Source organism: Lathamus discolor, chromosome 1 (assembly GCF_037157495.1).
Source record: "Lathamus discolor isolate bLatDis1 chromosome 1, bLatDis1.hap1, whole genome shotgun sequence".
NCBI lineage: Eukaryota > Metazoa > Chordata > Aves > Psittaciformes > Psittacidae > Lathamus > Lathamus discolor.
Window position 1 is genome coordinate 162790565 of NC_088884.1, and position 19292 is coordinate 162809856.

At 53.1% G+C, this 19292-nt stretch overlaps 1 protein-coding gene across 4 annotated transcripts in view; it reads left to right on the forward strand.

Moving 5' to 3' along the window:
- Positions 1-19292, forward strand: part of PTPRA (protein tyrosine phosphatase receptor type A) — a 112374-nt gene that overhangs the window by 88015 nt on the left and 5067 nt on the right. For 3 of the 4 annotated variants that reach the window (XM_065662007.1, XM_065662015.1, XM_065662030.1), the window contains 15 exons: positions 552-630; positions 1034-1396; positions 3033-3050; positions 6158-6242; positions 7522-7595; positions 9388-9524; positions 11195-11285; positions 11724-11800; positions 13153-13189; positions 13973-14070; positions 14216-14335; positions 15542-15708; positions 16962-17097; positions 18112-18261; positions 18370-18463. In XM_065662007.1, the coding sequence (XP_065518079.1) occupies positions 552-630; positions 1034-1396; positions 3033-3050; positions 6158-6242; positions 7522-7595; positions 9388-9524; positions 11195-11285; positions 11724-11800; positions 13153-13189; positions 13973-14070; positions 14216-14335; positions 15542-15708; positions 16962-17097; positions 18112-18261; positions 18370-18463 (1726 nt within the window). The remainder of the gene's footprint in view (positions 1-551; positions 631-1033; positions 1397-3032; positions 3051-6157; positions 6243-7521; positions 7596-9387; positions 9525-11194; positions 11286-11723; positions 11801-13152; positions 13190-13972; positions 14071-14215; positions 14336-15541; positions 15709-16961; positions 17098-18111; positions 18262-18369; positions 18464-19292) is intronic. The other variant, XM_065662020.1, reaches the window with a different exon arrangement.

Below are 19292 nucleotides of genomic sequence, written 5' to 3' on the forward strand. Positions count from 1 at the left end.
GGAGCTGGGCCTGGCCTTGTGCTGGTTTTCTCTCCATGCCCAGTAGCAGTCAGGGGCTTCAGTGAGTCTGCAGGGATCCCCTGGCTCCTGACCACAGGAGGAGCTGACCTCTCCTCCTTCCCTGCCTCCAGTTCCTGGGCACGTTGGATCAAGACTCCTTACCGTGGTCTTCACGTGTGCTGCATTTCGGTTTGCAGGCCGTTACATGAGCATGCCGTGAATTTCCCTTAAGACCAGGTGCTTATCTTTGGTGTCAGCTTCATTGCTTGTTCCTCTTGTGCTCTCCCACAGTTCAGCCATCCCCTGCTTCATCTCTGGTCACCTTTGCTGCTCCACCACACTGAGATCCCACAATGTGTTCTCCCATGCGGAGCATATGAACACAGCAATAAATCCTTCCCATCCACGTGCCTGGAGGGACTCCAGCCACACGTTCACTCCTCCCTCCCAGCTCTACACACACAAGATGCACAGAGGACTCTCCAGTTTGAATTCCTTTGGGATAATGTTGTATGAGGGTTTACATGCCTCATCTTTCCTCTCTTCCCCAGGTCAACATGGATTTGTGGTTCTTTCTCCTTTTGCTCGGAAGTGGCCTGATAAGCGTAGGTGCTAACAACGTTACAACAGGTAAAATATCCTCTTTGTCTCCTTTTCTCCCTAAACCGCCTTTAGGATCAAAGGAGTAAGTGATGCTTAGTGACTTACTCCTTCTGCCCTCCACTTAACTGTAGTATAAACTATTGGAAAGAGGGTGACAGGCTGCAGGTGCTCATAAATGGGGCCTGCAGGTCCTATATTGATCCTGTCTTATAGAGGCTCCAATCTTTATACCTCCTCAATAGCATAAGACCTGTTCAAGTTACCAGGTTCTTAAGGTTTGCATCAGAGCTGTGCAAAGCATTCCCTGTCCTGGATTTGGGATTTTGTGGCTGGTTGATCCTTATAATGATGCAACCCCTCAGCATCAGAACCCTCCAGTGCTACCGGAAGGTATCTCCAGGAGGTTCCCTTGTGCTTTCTCCTCTCACAGAGCCACCCACAACAGTGCCCACCACCCCCAGGAGCCCCACCAAAGCTCCTACAGCAGGTCCTGAGCTTAGGACTACAACAAGCGCAAACAGCCTCAACGTTAGCACTCCAGTGACTGTATCTCCCGTGGCCACAAAGCCACCAACAACCACAGCCACCAGGATCTCCCCCAACACCACCACTGTCAGCATCAACACCTCCACATTGGGGACAACCACCCCTGTGTCTCCAGCCACCTCCCCTCTGCCCAGCGGGACCCCACCGGCTCCAGGCACCGCTGTCCCCAGCACAGAAGCGGAGACAACGGAGAGGAACTTCAGTGCGACGGTGACAACGCAGGAGACCTCTTCTGCTTCACACAATGGTAGGTGGCTCCTTCACCTCTTCTTCTCCAGGACACGCTGCCTCCGGCTTTGTTTCTTTGCTCTTCTGGAGTTTTGGTGGACAAAAGGGGACGAGAAGACACTTTGGGGCAAATTCCATGGTGATGCCACAGCGCAAGAGGGACATGGAGCTGATTAGCCATTAAGAAGAAGTTGCTGGTAAGGTTGGCACAGGTGGACCAGAGAAGCTGTGGCTGGAAAGTGTCCCTGCCCATTGCAGCATCACAGCATGGTTTGGGCTGGAAGGGAGCCCTTGTGTCCAGCCTGGCCTTGAGCACTGCCAGGGATGGGGCAGCCACAGCTTCTCTGGGCACCCTGTGCCAGCGCCTCAGCACCCTCCCAGGGAAGAGCTTCTGCCTAAGAGCTCAGCTCAGTCTCCCCTCGGGCAGGTTCAAGCCATTCCCCTTGGCCTGGCCCTACAGGCCCTTGTCCCAAGCCCCTCTCCAGCTTTCCTGCAGCCCCTTTAGGCACTGGAGCTGCTCTAAGGTCTCTCTCCCCTTAAGGAGCCTTCTCTTTTCCAGACTGAGCCAGCCCAGCTCTTTCACATGCACAGTGATACAGGCACAGTGCAAGTGTACAATACACATAGCCTTCAAATGGGAGTGATGGGGACAAAAGACTGAAGATCTGGATTTCTAATACAATCTGTGCTATCACGGACAGGATTTAATCGCTTTTGTATCTTTGCTACTTCTTTTATCACTGGGGTTACTGGTTTTGATGGACTCTCGGTGCATGCTGTGACACACTGGCTATTGCACCAACCAGACCCCATGTGGCTTCTCACTTGGTGTCAGCCCCAAGAACAAATGACCAGACCTGATTCTTTCTTTATTTCAAGTAATCTGTCAAGGAGCAAAGTCAGTTTTAGGGCTGCCCTTGCCTTTAATCTTAATGGGAAATGTGGATATCAATCATGGAAGAATTAAGTGGTGCTCAAGAGGGATGAGGCAGAGACGCCGCATGAATTAGATGTTGTACAAGCAGTTTTGGCTTCTCCAAACCTACTAATGTTGTCCTCAAGCCCATGCTGCAGCCCTTCACACATGAAACAAAGGTGTGGGGTGCCCATGACAGCAGCATTACAGCAGGAGAGCTGGGCTGTGCTCTCCTTGGCACAGGTTTGCTCTGGTTTCCTATAAAGGGGACATCCAAACCAGCAGGTAGAGGCTTTCCTTGGATGCTCCTCATCCCCATCCCTGAGCTTGGCTGCTCTTACTGGAGCTCTTGGCTCAGCCACTCATTTAAAACCCCTCACAAGTGTTGTCTCTTTAGTTAAGTGCTAATGAATTACACCAGTGACTTGCTGGTTATAGGCTTAAACAGACCGTGTTATGCATTAAGAGCAGTAAGTTGGGGTTATCCATGTTAGAGCTTGGACTCAGCTCCCTGCTCTGCTGACACGCAGTTGGGTTTAGATCCCTTTTCCTTGTTACTATGTGAAGGCTGATACTTGTTTTAACATCCTGGCTTTGTAGCTGCTGTTTTAAGGGGAAGATTCACAAGCAGATGATGAGAGTTACTAAATTCGTTACTGTCTTGGTCTTTGATCCCTCCTAACTTATTAAAATGGATGTTTCTTGGTTGCTAAGAGACTCTTGTTTTCTTTCTCTGCAGGTAACTCTGACAGAAGAGGTGAGAATTCCATAGTTCCTTGCTCTTTGCTCAGTAAAAACATCTCCAGAAGCATTCTGCTATTAGAAACCTCTCCTTATGCCACACTTCCAAACTTGCCTTCACAAAGCCTGTCAAGCTGGTGACACACTGGTATCCCAACTGATGCTGGGCTTCCCTTCTTAGAAGCTCAAGGCCAGGTTGGACACAGGGGCTTGGAGCAAGCTGCTCCAGTGGAAGGGGTCCCTGCCCATGGCAGGGGTTGGAGCTGGAGGAGCTTTAAGGTCCCTTCCAACCCAAACCATTCTGTGATGAAACAAGCAATCCTGGACCAATCTGTCCATTTCCTATTAGATACAAAGAGTTCCTGCTGAATGCTCTGAAAACATCATTACCATCCCTAGAGCTGGATGACCAAAAGAAGCCATTCAGGCAATTTCCTTCTTTTTTTGCTTATAAATTATCTTCATTGCCTATAATTTACCCTGTTTGACCCGAACCCGTTCTCCAAATGATGTGAATAATCATTTTTCTCTATAATTCCATTGGCAAGCAGCAGCACAAATCCATTTCTTGTGCTTTAACAGCACTTAGGTGCATTTTCCCGTCTCTTAGTTCTGAGAACTGGCATCACTACCAGAATATTTGCAGTTCCTCATGGCTTTAACTGTATCAGAGAGGGCAGAGCAGAGGTGCAGCCTCTGTGGTTGTCACCTATGGAAACCAACTTCCTCTGGGTGTTTCCATCCTTGCTCTGATGGGTGTTGCAGCTTTGTAAACTCAGTGGCAATCAGCTTTATAGTGCTGGGTGTGCCAAGCGCACGCTGATGCAGAGGAAAAGAGAGATGCTCTGTGATAGTTACTGTCAATGCACATTAGTGCAGAGGACTAAAAGAGACCCAGGTCCAAGTGAATTCATTTAAAGTAATGGTTAAGCCACTGGAGAAATGTTCAGTGTAATTCCCTTGGATCTGCCATGGCTTAGGTCTGACTTTGCAGTCTCTCTGCCATTGTTCATCCCTGCTCCTGAGAGCAAAGAAATGGGAAATGGGGGGAAATCTGGCTTCATCCTGGTATTAATATTACTGATATTACCATTAATGCTAATAAAATCATGAACATGTTCCAAGTGCAGTGACTTGGAGGATTATTCTAGGGGGACTGGTCACAATTTGTGGCACCAAGAAGCAGCACTGGGAGGAAAACCGTGGCAGCAAAAAGCAGAGGGGCTGCTGTCAATGTGAAGCAGACCTTAGAGCAGCTCCAGTGCCTAAAGGGGCTGCAGGGAAACTGGAGAGGGGCTTTGGGCAAGGGCCTGTAGGGACAGGCCAAGGGGAACGGCTTGAACCTGCCCGAGGGGAGACTGAGCTGAGCTCTTAGGCAGAAGCTCTTCCCTGGGAGGGTGCTGAGGCGCTGGCACAGGGTGCCCAGAGGAGCTGATGCTTCCCAAGCTATGGAGCGTGATGGATGCTCCAGCACTGCAGGTCTGTGGAAGCAGAGCATCGAGTCCTTTTCCCTTCTCCAAGCAAATTCCAAGTGTGACACCCCTGGAGCTGACACTCGAGCAGAACAGGGACTGAGGGTGATGGCACCGCTCCCCAGGGCTGGCTGGGGGCCCTCCAGCCCGTTTCCTGCCTGCCTTTGCTGGGTAGGCTGGGCAGCACGGCAGTGGTTAGCTCTGCGGTGGCAAAGCTCTAGCTCATCCAGGCAGATGTGCTGAAGGAACGGCTGCAGAGAGCCACAACAACCCCCAGGCCTCCTGCATCCTGCTGCTAGAGGCATCCTGCCCGTAAATCACATCTGACAACCGCGCTGCACCGGTTAGGCTGAGCTTAACACCAGCCAGGGCAGGAGAAGTGGTTCAGTAATACATTAGTGAAGGGGGCCTGCAGGGATGCTGGAGAGGGACTCTTCATCAGGGGCTGTGGCGATAGGACAAGGGGTGATGGATTTGAACTGAAACAGGGGAAGTTCAGGTTGGATGTAAGGCAGAAGCTCTTCCCTGTGAGGGTGCTGAGGCGCTGGCACAGGGTGCCCAGAGAAGCAGTAAATGCTCCATCCCTGGCAGTGTTCAAGGCCAGGCTGGGTGACATGGTCTGCTGTGAGGTGTCCCTGCCCATGGCAGGGGGTTGGAACTGAATGATCTTAAGGGCCTTTCCAACCCAAACCATTCCATGAGCCTATGATAGCAGGGGCACAGCACTTTGGCAAGGCAGCTCGCCTTCCTCTCCAACAGCCAGGAGGGTGCTGGTGGTTATGGTTGGAGGTTTCAGCAAGAAAGGGCTGGCTGTGATTAGGTTAACCATGGTTGCTTTGCCTTCCCTGTCTTGTTTTTGGAAAGCTTCATGGTGGGTAATGCTAAAGCTCAAGCAACAACCGAGTGTGCAGGATACAGAAACACTTCCCAATATCTTCCTTGGCTTTTTGTTGCTGGGATGGGGGACATGTCAACACGAGGATGGAAGGAGCAGAGACGTGCAAGACCAGGAGGGTTTCATGTCTTTGAATAAACCCAGGAGGGTTTGTTTGCCCTGCTAGGTCATTGCCTTCAAGTCATTGCACAAAGATCGTATTTCTTGATCGGAATAACGGTTCTGGACCTCCCAGCACAGAGGGACAAGTGCAGAAATAAACCAGAGTGCCCCTCGGTAGCTCAGTACAAACAGCGTGGGTTGGGTACAAACAGCTCCAACCCCTGCCACGGGCAGGGACCCCTTCCACTGGAGCAGCTTGCTCCAAGCCCCTGTGTCCAACCTGGCCTTGAGCACTGCCAGGGATGGGGCAGCCACAGCTTCTCTGGGCACCCTGTGCCAGCGCCTCAGCACCCTCCCAGGGAAGAGCTTCTGCCTAAGAGCTCAGCTCAGTCTCCCCTCGGGCAGGTTCAAGCCATTCCCCTTGGCCTGGCCCTACAGGCCCTTGTCCCAAGCCCCTCTCCAGCTTTCCTGCAGCCCCTTTGGGCACTGGAGCTGCTCTCAGGTCTCCCCTTCAGGAGCCTTCTCTTGTCCAGGCTGCCCCAGCCCAGCTCTCTCAGCCTGGCTCCAGCAAGCAGAAACTACATCTCTGCCCTGTTGAACAATGGCACTGGACGTTTCAGTGTTGATAACCACCCCTTTCTTTTCCTCTTGCAGATGAGACTCCAATTATAGCTGTGATGGTGGCCCTGTCTTCCCTCCTAGTCATAGTATTTATTATTATTGTGCTGTACATGTTAAGGTAAGAGATGCTTTAATGCGGATTCCCCTTGTTTGGCAGGAATTCATCACTGAATGCACGGGGATAAGCCTTTGTGCTGTTTCCTAAGCTAAAGGCTGACACAGCCACACAAGAAACCTGTAAGGATAATGAAAATGTGGTTTGGGGTTATCTAGTAAATGATGCTTATTCCTTTCTCTATAAAGTGGGGCAATGCCTGTTCTGCTCCTGAATAAAGCCATATTTAGTAGGGAAGGTTAAACTGAAGTCCTGTTAATGCAGTAAAGTAGTCAGTAAGGTTTCCTGCTGAGGCTAAGGGTGTTGGATTGAGTAATGCAGGGAAGCTGAACACAACACTGGAGCCAGAAACTCCTTTGCTTGTATAACTGGGTGTGTTATTCCTTGATTCCCATCGTGCTATCGAACGTGATCCAACATCCAGAGCCAAGCTCTGTCTTGGAAACCAGACCTGCACATTGTGCCTGTGCAGCTCCCACTGCAAAGCACCCTACGACTGGAGCTTGGTAGGAGCGTTAGGTGATGCTGTACCTGGTTCTGTAGCATTCCAAAGCTGCCTTAGGTCCATTTTTAAGCCATCCAAGCATCTACGCTGCTCCAAATGCAGCATTCCCAGCTCCTGAGCACGTATCTGCTCAGCTAGAAGAAGGTGGCTGTTCACCTGCAGTAAACATTTTAAATTACTCACCATTTGGGGGATTAAATAGTGAAAAAAGAAGGCAAAATAAAACCCATTCCCTTAGCAATGGAAAAATCCCCTTCGTCTCCTGGCTCCGGGCCTGCCCTCACAGCAGTGAACCTGATGAGAGCTTTGCCTCAGGAGTTGAGTTTGAGTCCTCCCCACTTGGCTTCCAGCCCTGAAGAAAGGGTTTCTGTTGGCTGCTGCCTGCCCAGTGATTCAGCAAAACCCGTAACTGGAGGCAAGTGGAGCGTGAGCATCTGCTTCAAGTTAAAAGCACATGGAGAGAGGGCTTTGCTGCACGACAGATCAACCTGGGGGTGATGTGCTCTGCTGCGTCAACCCATGCAGCAGCAGCTCCTTGGGGTGTCCTCCGTAAGAAGCAGTCTTAAAGCTTCTCCTCCTGGCTGTTACCTTACTCTGGTCTCCTGAAGCCTTTCCAGATGTGGTCAGTTCAATGGTATAGCCATAGATAGGATTTGAGAGGTTCTGTAGGCTCTTGGAACCACGAAGCCATGAGAAAACCCCTTCATGGCTGCATCTCTCATCCTGGGCTTCTTGGTGGGTCTCTGTTGATGTTCTCCTCTCCCTTGTCTTTGGTAGGTTCAAGAAATACAAGCAAGCAGGGAGTCACTCCAACTCCTTTCGGTTGTCCAACGGCCGGACGGATGATGCAGGTGAGGCCTGCGTTGGTGGGACACAGGGAGCACAAATGCATCTCACAGAAGGAATGTTGGAGCAAGCCCTGAGGAGGCCACGAGGATGAGCAGGGCCTGGAGCACCTCCCATATGAAGACAGGCTGAGGAAGTTGGGGCTGTTCAGCCTGGAGAAGAGAAGGCTGCGTGGAGACCTCATAGCAGCCTTCCAGTATCTTGAGGGGGCTACGAGGATGCTGGCGAGGGACTCTTCGTTAGGGACTGCAGTGATAGGACAAGGGGTGATGGGTTCAGACTGAAACAGGGGAAGTTCAGGTTGGAGATAAGGCAGAAGCTCTTTCCTGTGAGGGTGCTGAGGCGCTGGCACAGGGTGCCCAGGGAAGCTGTGAATGCTCCATCCCTGGCAGTGCTCAAGGCCAGGTTGGACAGAGCCTTGGGTGCCATGGTTTAGTGTGAGGTGTCCCTGCCCATGGCAGGGGTTGGAACTGATGATCTAAAGGTCATTTCCAACACAAAATGAAAGAGAGCAGCGAATACACTTTGTCCTTTATTAAAACCTTTTTGGACCTCTTAAAGCTGCATAAATACAGTTCTATAGTCTTGTGCAAGCCTGCTGTAATGTCTAAACTCTTCTGTCCCTGAGCTTTGAGCCAGTGCTGCCCATGGAGGCCTGAAGCTGGGCATCTCCATCAACGTGTAGGCGCCAAAGTAAGAGCTAAAGAGGAACCACCACCTCTTGAGCTCAGTTCAGATCCCTTTTCTGAGCTCCTTCCACATAAACACCTTCAGGCAAGTGCTAGCTGGAAATCAGCACCTTTTTTTCACGCTGGCAGCTCAGACTTTCCCTGCCCCTTTTACATGGCTGTAAATGAAGGTGTGAACTTCATAGAGCATCAGCTGTGTTGGTATAACCCTGGCGTGGCCTTTCCTGGCTTCACTGAGGAACCACAAGCAACAACCGCCTTTACTGTGTCCATCTGGGGGTTATGTCTCAGCGATGGTGCCAGGCTTCCCATGTGGGCAGGGGTGAAGTGAGGTGGTCCCCATGCCCCAGTATTGATGGCTTGGTCCTCGTTGCCCGATCTCGCTGCCTCTGTTATAGTGTGATGCTTGATCCCAGGGTGCTGAAAGTATTTCGTGTTATCATAGGATCAACTAGATTGGAAAAGAGCCTTAAGCTCATCCAGTCCAACCATTCCCCAGCACTGCCAAGGCCACCACTAACCCATGGCACACATCTCTTGTCTTTTAAACCCTTGCAGGGCCGGTGCCTGCAGCCCTGCCCTGGGCAGCCTGTTCCAATGCCTGAGCACCCTCTGGGGCAGGAATGGTTCCTCAGCTCCATCTAAACCTGCCCTGGGGCAGCTTGAGGCCGGTTCCTCTTGTCCCATCCCTTGTTCCTTGGGAGCAGAGCCCAGCCCCTCCTGGCTCCATCCTCCTGTCAGGCACTTGTAGGGAGCCATCAGGTCCCCCCTGAGCCTTCTCTTCTCCATCTGAACCCCCCAGGTCCCTCAGCCGTTCCCCATCACACTTGGGCTCCAGGCCCTGCCCCAGCTCCATTCCCTTCTCTGGCCCTGCTCCAGCCCCTCAATGTCTCTTTTGAAGTGCGGTTCCCAGAAGGGGTCCCTGCCCATGGCAGGGGTTGGAGCCGGATGAGCTTTAAGGTCCCTTCCAACCCAAACCAGGCTGGGATTCCATGAAAACCTGGGAATAGCGAGATGTGAGGGGGCCCTAAGTGCGTGTGAGGTCCCTGTGCCCACCTAGGCATGGATGAGCCCTGGGGGGGCACCTGTGATGCAGATGTCCTTGCAGAGCCTCAGAGCATGCCGCTGCTCGCCCGCTCCCCCAGCACCAACCGCAAATACCCGCCTCTGCCCGTTGACAAGCTGGAAGAGGAGATCAACCGCCGGATGGCAGACGACAACAAGCTCTTTCGGGAGGAGTTCAATGTGAGTCCCTTTGCTTCCTGCCCTAAAATCCCGCGGGATGCTCTCAGCATTGGGCTTGTGTCGCACGGCGAGGTAAAAGCTGGTCTCATGTCGTAGAGCAAGGACGAAATAGCTGGTACATCATCGGGGAGGTGCAGCGGTACCTAGCGTAGGGATGGCACGTCAACCCAAGGGGTGGCCGAGTCCGTGAAGTGACAGTGCTGGATGCTGTGCTTCAGAAGAGCTTATCTGGGAGCTTCATGGAGGGAGTGATGCTCTGCTTGTCCTCAGGGGTATTCGGTGGGCTGTGGGGTGGGAGGACTGATTCTGTCCCTGAATCTGGTGTGAGGGTGGGCAAGCTGTTACCCGTCACATCCAGCACAGAAAGCAGGGGTTCTGTAGCAAGCAGCACTGTGGGGTTATGTTTTAGTGGGTTCAGGAGGTGTGTTGGATGTCTTGCAGAGCTTCCCTGCCTGCTGGTTTCCTCCCAAGCTCTTTCCTTCTCCACTCAATGCTCATGGCTTAAATCCACAAACAGCCAGAAGGAGCTCTGACAGAGAAACAGAAACATCCCCATCTGTTTCAGGGGGCTGTTAACCCTGAACCAGAATGATGACAATCTATATGACAACAATCGGCCATCAGCAGGGAGTAATTTAGGTGTTGTCCATATCCCACAATACTGGAGCATCTCTTGCTGTACTGGCTACAACCTCTTCTTGATGTTGCTGAGCTCTGCAGCTTCTTGTGGTGCTAAACCTGTTTCACCTTGGCAATACAGAAGCAGGCAGAGCAGTGCTGAGGTGAGGAGCAAGGCTAAAGAACAAGCTGGAGTATCACAGCGCGTAACATAGGAGCTGGACTCTCCATCAGCATCATTGATGAAAGCAAATGCACTGATGTAGTTGTCTGTACTGCAAAGGTGTCACCAGCAAACACCTAAAGCCTTTGGTCCAGAGCATGATATGAGATTAAAGGAAGCCATTCAGCTCCCTCCAGCTGCTGCACAACTTGATACCCTTCCTGGCCATGCTTCAGTGAAACTCAAGAGGTGCAATGAATGCCCAGGGAGGGGATTTGGGGGTTATAAATACTTGCTTGCCCTAAAGACTTCCGTAGCCGGGGCACGTCCGTGCTGTCAGCTGGAGGAAGGGATGGCGAATGCCTCCTGTATGTTCTCATCCTCCTTCTATTCAGGGATGTGGAATAACAGTGCTGGGAAAGCACCTCCTCTGTTCGAGTGTGGAATGTGGGACAGCATCGCCTGTGACCCCACAGCACCCAACCCGGGGTGCTGCTGGGTGCAGAACAACTCCCTGCATGGGTGCTGCTTCCCATCCCTGCGTGTGCTCAGGCGATGGGGGCTGTAGTCTGCTCGCCCTGAGCATCACTGTTAACAGAGGGAATCTCAGCAGGCAGAAGGGAGCTCCTGGACCGCTGGGTTTGGTGTCAGAGGCTCTGCTGCCACCTCGTGTTCATGGGTCCTGAGGTTCCGGATGTGTTTCGGACGGGGTTTGCTCTCTCTGGTCCAGCCCATGCTATTTAAATGGTCACCTTGAGCTTGGTGAGGAGGAGGAGCTGCTGCTCGGATGGAGACAGGGACACATCCGAAGGGACAGGATGCTTGGATGCGTTTGTGTTATGCCATGCTGTAAGACCATCATGGAAAACCCTGTTTTCTGCCACTGCAGGCTCTCCCAGCGTGTCCCATACAGGCCACGTGTGAAGCTGCTTCCAAGGAGGAGAACAAGGAGAAGAACAGATATGTGAACATTTTGCCCTGTAGGTATCAGAGCTGTTGGGGGTGAGGGGGAAGGCATGGCCAGTGCACATTCCAGGGCTCCCTGTTCCTGTCTTGGGGATCGGCAAGGACATGGTTGAGGTCACATCACCTCCCGGATGGGTGGCACCATCTGCTTTAGCTTTAGGTGCCCATGAGAGATACCGGGAGCCAGTATCAGACAGTGAAGAGGATGGGCAATGCCAAAACAGCAGCTCTTGCTGGGTGGGATGGGGACCTGCTCATGTGTGCCCTCTGCAGAAGTGTCCTTGGGTGAGGTCTGGAACCTCTCCAGGCTTAAGCAAGAAGAATTTGGGAGCATAGAGGTGTTTGGTGTGCGGGGGAGCCTGGGTTCTGCTCCAGGAGCGGGCTTTCTCACTATAGCAGATACCAGCTCCGTGGAGGGAGCTGGGTTTAATGCAGTTTTCATTTCCCTGCAGATGATCATTCCAGGGTTCACCTGACTCCTGTCGAAGGGGTTCCTGACTCTGACTACATCAACGCCTCCTTCATTAATGTGAGTTGTGTCATTGGAAGGGGAAATTCCCCCTGGCTGAGCCCTGGTCAGTGGTGCCAGGTCCCAACAGGAGCATGGGGCTTTCATGGGGTGTGATTTGTGCCTGGGAGAGGATGGTTAAGACAATGCCTCCTCCATTAACATCTCCCCAGCTCCTCCGGAGCAACACATTAGGCTGGGTTTTGATCTCATAACCTCAATGTGGCCATGGTGGAGCTCCCTGCACTTCACTTCATGCCTTGAGTATGGTCAGAGTAAGAGGCTGAGAGCCAGAACTCAAGTTGCTCAGCCACTTTGCCATCGTCCCATCTCTTCCCACCTCTAAAATAGTGAGAAGCACTTGGACTCCTTGGGGAGCTGCAAAGCTGAGCTGGCTGCTCCGGAAGGAGTTTGGGAAATGATCCTGCAGGAATTTATACAGGGAGACTGAGCTGAGCTCTGAGGCAGAAGCTCTTCCCTGGGAGGGTGCTGAGGCGCTGGCACAGGGTGCCCAGAGGAGCTGTGGCTGCCCCATCCCTGGCAGTGTCCAAGGCCAGGTTGGACACAGGGGCTTGGAGCAAGCTGCTCCAGTGGAAGGGGTCCCTGCCTGTGGCAGGGGTTGGAGCTGGAGGAGCTTTGAGGTCTCTTCCAACACAAACCAGGCTGGGATTCTATGAATGGGAGTTTCTGATTAATGGCTGATGAGGCATCAGTTAATCATTGGCACTTCCCAGCTCGCAGGGATGGATTTAGGAAGGGGATGAAAAAGATACCAAGGCATCCAGCTAAAAGAGCAGCAACACTCCCCTGCTCTGCTCCCAGGAAGAGATACGTCCTCTATCTGTGGTTGTGACCATATGGCTCCAATAAGTTGGAAGGGTAATATGAAGGAGACTTAGAGATAGAGGAGCATGAAGAAAAGCAAGGCCCAAAAGAGCTTTTTCCTTTCTTCAGCAGTAAATAAATACCCCTTAGGAAATACTCAAAATCAACCCCCATGAGTTCAGCAGCCCCATCTCTCAATGATTAATCCTGATTTTCATGTGATGCTCTGCATGCAGAGTCTGATTCCACAGAAGGGCTGTCGGGTACCACTTCATTAGTGCTTTGTGCCAACAAGTTGGGTCATTCCCACGTCACCTGAGCATGTGGAGGGTTGCTGTGGGGCAAGAGCCCTTTCCACAGGGATTTTCCCTTATTTGTGCCCTCCTGGTGGTGCTGTTTCTCCCCTCAGGGGCTGCAGCTCCGTCTGCACATGGAAATGAGCAACAGAGCAGGCGATGCTCTGGCTATTAATGATGTAGATGCATTTCATGACTCTCACGTTAGACAAATACCTTTCATTTACATCCTTCTTCTCCTTTTCTCCATAGGGGTACCAAGAGAAAAACAAGTTCATTGCTGCACAAGGTGAACACTTGGGTATTCCCATAGCTCTCTCTGGTGGCAGTTGGGCTGGGGACCTTCTGCTGTGTGAAGCTGTTCCAGTCTGACCACAACACAGCGCCTTGCAGAGCCCCCCCCGCTCAAAAGGAGGCCTGGCTGGTCCACGCTTTGTTCTCAGTATGCTTGTCCCAGTCAGTGCTGGATGTGCTGGGGGAGGAAGAGCAGCCCTGCCTGTGCAATACCGATTGCTGGAGGGTGCTGTGGTGGTTTTGGCCTGGCTCTTGCTGCGGAAGGAAGCCTGCATCTGGTCCATCGGTGGTACCAGGCTGGGGGGAAGCTTTGGCTCTGCTGCTCTTTTGGTTCACCCTTAGCCTGAGGCATGGCAAGGGAGGTCTGGGCTGAGTTAGCTGCATGTCGGGCAGGCAGTAGGTATCTGTGCTTGTGCTTCATTGAGGTGGGATCTCATGGTTAAAGGCCAAGACCTCAGGGTAGGACTTCTGCAGACTGATCGGTGTGGCTACAATTGCCCTGGGTGACCATGGACAAGTGGTTTCCATGCTCCATTTGTCTGATTTCCCCTTTTCAGGCTAAAAATGGAATTCCTGATCATAAAACACATCCAGAAAGCCCAGCCATTGTGTGATGGGATTGTTCCCTGGGTTAGCCACCAAAGCACCTCCTGTGCTGACATCTATTGGCAAAAGATGTGTTGCATCATCCTGACATGTGCCTTCACACACTGGGTTTCAGTCCCAGCGCTTGAGGGGTTGATCCCAAAGGTAATGTTTCTTTGTACCTTCCCTTTAGGACCAAAAGAAGAAACAGTGAATGATTTTTGGAGGATGATTTGGGAGCAAAACACAGCAACAATTGTCATGGTGACCAATCTGAAGGAGAGGAAAGAGGTGGGTACCAGAAGGCTTCGTGGGCTGGTATCTAACCCAGCTTCACCCAAATCCAGCACATCTCATGCCCATGGGCGTGCCTTGGAGCTGGTCCCAGCCTTGAGAGGAACCAGAGCTCACCCTGCTCTGTTTTCTCTCCCCACAGTGCAAGTGTGCTCAGTACTGGCCGGATCAGGGCTGCTGGACATATGGGAACATCCGAGTGTCCGTGGAGGATGTGACTGTCCTGGTGGATTACACAGTGCGGAAGTTCTGCATCCAGCAGGTGCTGAGGCTCGGGTCTCCCATCCCATCCCATCCCTCTGCACTGGGCATCCAACAGGGGCTGGTGTGGTGCTCAAATCCTCCAAGGAGAGATTCTTTTCATAGCATCCCAACCTCAAAGCTCCTCCAGCTCCAACCTGCCATGGGCAGGGACCCCTTCCACTGGAGCAGCTTGCTCCAAGCCCATGTCCAACCTGGCCTTGAGCACTGCCAGGGATGGGGCAGCCACAGCTTCTCTGGGCACCCTGTGCCAGCACCTCAGCACCCTCCCAGGGAAGAGCTTCTGCCTAAGAGCTCATCTCAGTCTCCCCTCGGGCAGGTTCAAGCCATTCCCCTTGGCCTGGCCCTACAGGCCCTTGTCCCAAGCCCCTCTCCAGGTTCCCTGCAGCCCCTTTAGGCACTGGAGCTGCTCTCAGGTCTCCCCTTCAGGAGCCTTCTCTTGTCCAGGCTGTCCGCTTTTAACCAGAGCTATTAAGAATTTACCCATCTTAAACACCTGGGGTCCTGTTCCCAGCATGTATGCACTGAACAGAGAGCAGGGAAGCTGATGGATGCCAAGGCTGAAAGTCAGTCCTTACAGCACTTGCTGTTACCGGTATTGGTTCCTCCTCTCACCCACAGATACTTAATGCCTGCAAATAATCAGATTTATCCCACGAGCCAAGGCAAAATCCACTCTTGGCTTTGATTGCTTTCCCATCTGTCCCTGCAGTTGCTTGTCCTCCAAGGAGGCTCTGCATGCTTTAGCCACTGTTTGTTTTCCTGCTGCTCTTGGAGGCCAGCGAGGAAGAGCTGGAGATTGGAAACCTGTCTGGACACTGAGTGGGGTTCTCCTGAGCCCTCACCCTTCATGTGCAGTTTCCTCCTCTGCCTTTAATACGAGGATGCAACGGGCAGAGGTGTGGGTATGGGTGAAGTGGCAGCTCCCAGGGAATGAAACGTGGCGGTTTCAGCCAGGTTGGAGCCACAGCCAGGTCCAGGCTGGCACCTCTCCCGCCTAGGACATGGGATGTGATGCTGGGTCATTAAACTGTCATCCTGTTAGAGATTGATTTGGCCCCAGAGCCTGGGTCTGTGCCCTTTCAGCTTGTGGACGCTTCTGAAGCCACCCAGCTCAGTGCTGGGGCTGTCGCTCTCCCTTTGCCCCTTGTTTGGTTGGGAAAGAAGGGAAATGGGAATGTTTGTCAGTAACCTGCATCCCCTGCAGGTCGGGGATGTCACCAACAAGAAGCCCCAGCGCCTGGTGACACAGTTCCACTTCACCAGCTGGCCCGACTTCGGGGTCCCCTTCACCCCCATTGGGATGCTCAAGTTCCTAAAGAAGGTGAAGACGTGTAACCCCCAATACGCAGGAGCAATAGTAGTGCACTGCAGGTAAGTCCTGGCCACTGCTGACCTCTCCTGGGTCACTCAACAGCCAGCTGCTATTTAATACTAAAAGGGGTCTTGTCATTGAGGCCTTTCTGTTATTTAACTTTTTTATGCTAAAGAAGGATGCAGCCTTCCAGTACCTGAAGGGGGCCTATAGGGATGCTGGGGAGGGACTCTTCATCAGGGACTGTAGTGACAGGACAAGGGGTAACGGGTTCAAACTTGAACAGGGGAAGTTTAGATTGGATCTAAGGAGGAAATTCTTTCCTGTGAGGGTGGTGAGGCACTGGAATGGGTTGCCCAGGGAGGTTGTGAGTGCTCCATCCCTGGCAGTGTTCAAGGCCAGGCTGGATGAAGCCTTGGGTGGGATGGTTTAGTGTGAGGTGTCCCTGCCCATGGCAGGGGGGTTGGAACTGGATGATCTTGAGGTCTTTTCCAACCCTAACTATTCTATAATTCTATGATGTTCCACATGGGAATGCTCAAAAAACATGCATGGGAATTGAAGGAACTCTTTGGAATCATGATGGGATGGTGTTACAGTTCCAGCTGGGTGCTCAAGTGGGTTAGCTGGATGATGAGGGAGCCAAGCCGAGCACCAGTGGTGGCTCCCTGCTGCCCTGGGCATGACAAGGTGACATCCCTTGTTGTGAGAAGGCAGTTGGAAGAAGGGAGCAAGGACCATGGTGTTTGACCCCACATGGAGTGGTTTCAGGCTCAGCAGCAAGCCTGGGGGAGCCGCAGAGGCTCTGCATGTTTCAGTAAGGGAAAGCCCAGAGTTAAAGGCAGAGATGATCCCATTTGCAGCCTCCCAAGTCCATCTTTCCACCTTCCTTCTCAGGAAGCAGCTGGCAAAAGAGCTTTGCCTTTCCATAGCATCTGCTGGCCTCATCTTTCTTCTTCTCCTTAATGGTTGAGTTACCAGCAGAGAAACGAGGCATCCCCAGGAGCTTCACGTGATGGAGGTGGACTGGAAAGAGCAGCAGGCACTGGTAGGAGCAGGCAGCCCATAAGGACTCTGGATGTAGTAGCTGGCTTAGGTTTTGCTCTCTGCGTTCATGCGCTGGGGTCGCGGCAGCAGCTGGAGATGCTGTGTGCATCAATCTCCAACACCCAGGGTACACCGAGGAGCTCTTCATCTCCAAACCACATCTTGCCATTTGCTCACTGCGGGGAAGCATCTGGCTGCCTCCTGGCTGCTGCACAAAGGACCCCAGCACTGCTGCACTGACCACTTGTCCCTTCTGCTCTTGCAGTGCTGGTGTGGGACGCACGGGCACTTTCATCGTCATCGATGCCATGCTGGACATGATGCACGCGGAGAGGAAGGTGGATGTTTACGGCTTCGTGAGCCGCATCCGGGCTCAGCGCTGCCAGATGGTACAGACAGATGTAAGTGTGGTGCTGAGCTTTGGGCTGGGCTTTGCTCCCTGCAGTTAGGTTTCCTTAGAGCAGCTCCCAGTGCCTAAAAGGGCTGCAGGAAAGCTGGAGAGGGGCTTGGGACAAGGGCCTGTAGGGCCAGGCCAAGGGGAATGGCTTGAACCTGCCCGAGGGGAGACTGAGCTGAGCTCTTAGGCAGAAGCTCTTCCCTGGGAGGGTGCTGAGGCGCTGGCACAGGGTGCCCAGAGAAGCTGTGGCTGCCCCATCCCTGGCAGTGCTCAGGGCCAGGTTGGACACAGGGGCTTGGAGCAAGCTGCTCCAGTGGAAGGGGTCCCTGCCCGTGGCAGGGGTTGGAGCTGCAGGAGCTTTGAGGTCCCTTCCAGCACAAACCAGGCTGGGATTCTGTGATTTTTGAAGGATGCTGCATCAGGAGCCTTTCACTGGCTCCTGCTCCTTTTAATCCCCTTCATAGAATCATAGAATCGTTTAGGTTGGAAAAGCCCTTTAACCTCATCCAGTCCAACCATTCTTCCAGCTTTGCCAAGGCACCACTAAACCACGTCCCTCAGTGCCACATCTACACATCCTTTAAATCCCTCCAGAGATGGTGCCTGCAGCCCTGCCCTGGGCAGCCTGTTCCAATGCCTGAGCACCCTCTGGGGCAGGAATTGTTCCTCAGCTCCATCTAAACCTGCCCTGGGGCAGCTTGAGGCCGGTTCCTCTTGTCTCATCCCTTGTTCCTTGGGAGCAGAGCCCAGCCCCTCCTGGCTCCATCCTCCTATCGGGCACTTGTAGGGAGCCTTTAAGTTTTGTGTTGTGTCAGCTTTGGCTGATGTAGCAAATAAGGCCCCAGACCCCATACAGCAGCAGGAAGGGTGTTACCCACTTCTCTGAGGTCTCAGAGGGTGCCCCACAAGCACGGGTGGGCAGTGGGGTAGTGGGCTTGCAGGCAGTGTGTGTGGGCACTGGAATGCACTCACTGAGCATGGAGCAGAGGCTGATGGCTCCTCCCTGCAACCCCTGCAGATGCAGTACGTGTTCATCTACCAAGCCCTTCTGGAGCATTATCTCTACGGTGACACGGAGCTGGAGGTGACCTCGTTAGAGATCCACCTGCAGAAGATCTACAACAAAGTGCCAGGGACCAGCAGCAACGGGCTGGAAGAGGAGTTTAAGGTGAGCCTGGCTGTTGTCCTGCTGCATCTGCTCGGATGATGCTCTGGGGACCACCGTGTGCTTGCCTGGTGCTGAAAGCTGCCTCTGCTTTTGCTCCTTCCTCTGCAGAAGCTCACTTCAATCAAGATTCAAAATGACAAGATGAGAACGGGCAACTTGCCGGCCAACATGAAGAAGAACAGGGTGCTTCAGATAATTCCATGTAAGAGCCGGATGTCTGCTGGGTAGGGTGTGCCTGGTGGCTGTGGGCACAGGACACAGGCTGGAGAAATGGGCCAACCGGGACCGCATAAACTCCTACAGGAGAAGCGCAAAGTCCTGCCCATGGGGAGGAGCAACCCAGGCACCAGCCTGGAAAGCAGCTTGGCAGGGAAGGATATGGGGATCCCGGTGGACACCAGGTTCACCGTGAGCCAGCAACGTGTCCTTATGGCCAAGGGGATCAGTGGTGTCCTGGGCTGCATTGAACAGAGCATTGCCAGCAGGCAAGAGGAAGGGGATCCTTCCTGGAGCACTGCATCAAGCTCTGGGATCCCCAGTGCCAGAGAGACATGGACAGAGCCCAGTGAAGGGCACAGAGATGATTCAGGGGCTGGAGCATCCGTGCTGTGGGGAAAGGCTGAGAGAGCCGGGACTGCTCAGCCTGGAGAAGAGGATCAGCGGGGTCCCATCAATGCCTGTAGGTACCTGAGGGAGGGTACAAAGCGGACGGAGCCAGGCTCTTTCCAGGGGTGCCCAGGGACAGGACAAGGGGCAATGAGCACACACTGACACGCAGGAGGGTCCCTTTAAACATGGGGAAATGCATTTGAGTGTGAGGGTGAGAGCATTGGCACAGGTTGGCCAGGGAGGTTGTGGAGTCTCCATCATTGAGGATGCAAGAATCAGTTCTGGACAGCCAGCTCTGGGTGGCTCGGGTGGAACTGAGCCTCCTTGTCCCAGTCAGGTGCTGTAAATGCCGTGCTCCCCTTCCCGTATCTCTGTCCTCTCACTTCAGGCTTGGTGACATCCCAGCTGAAAGCCATGCCTGG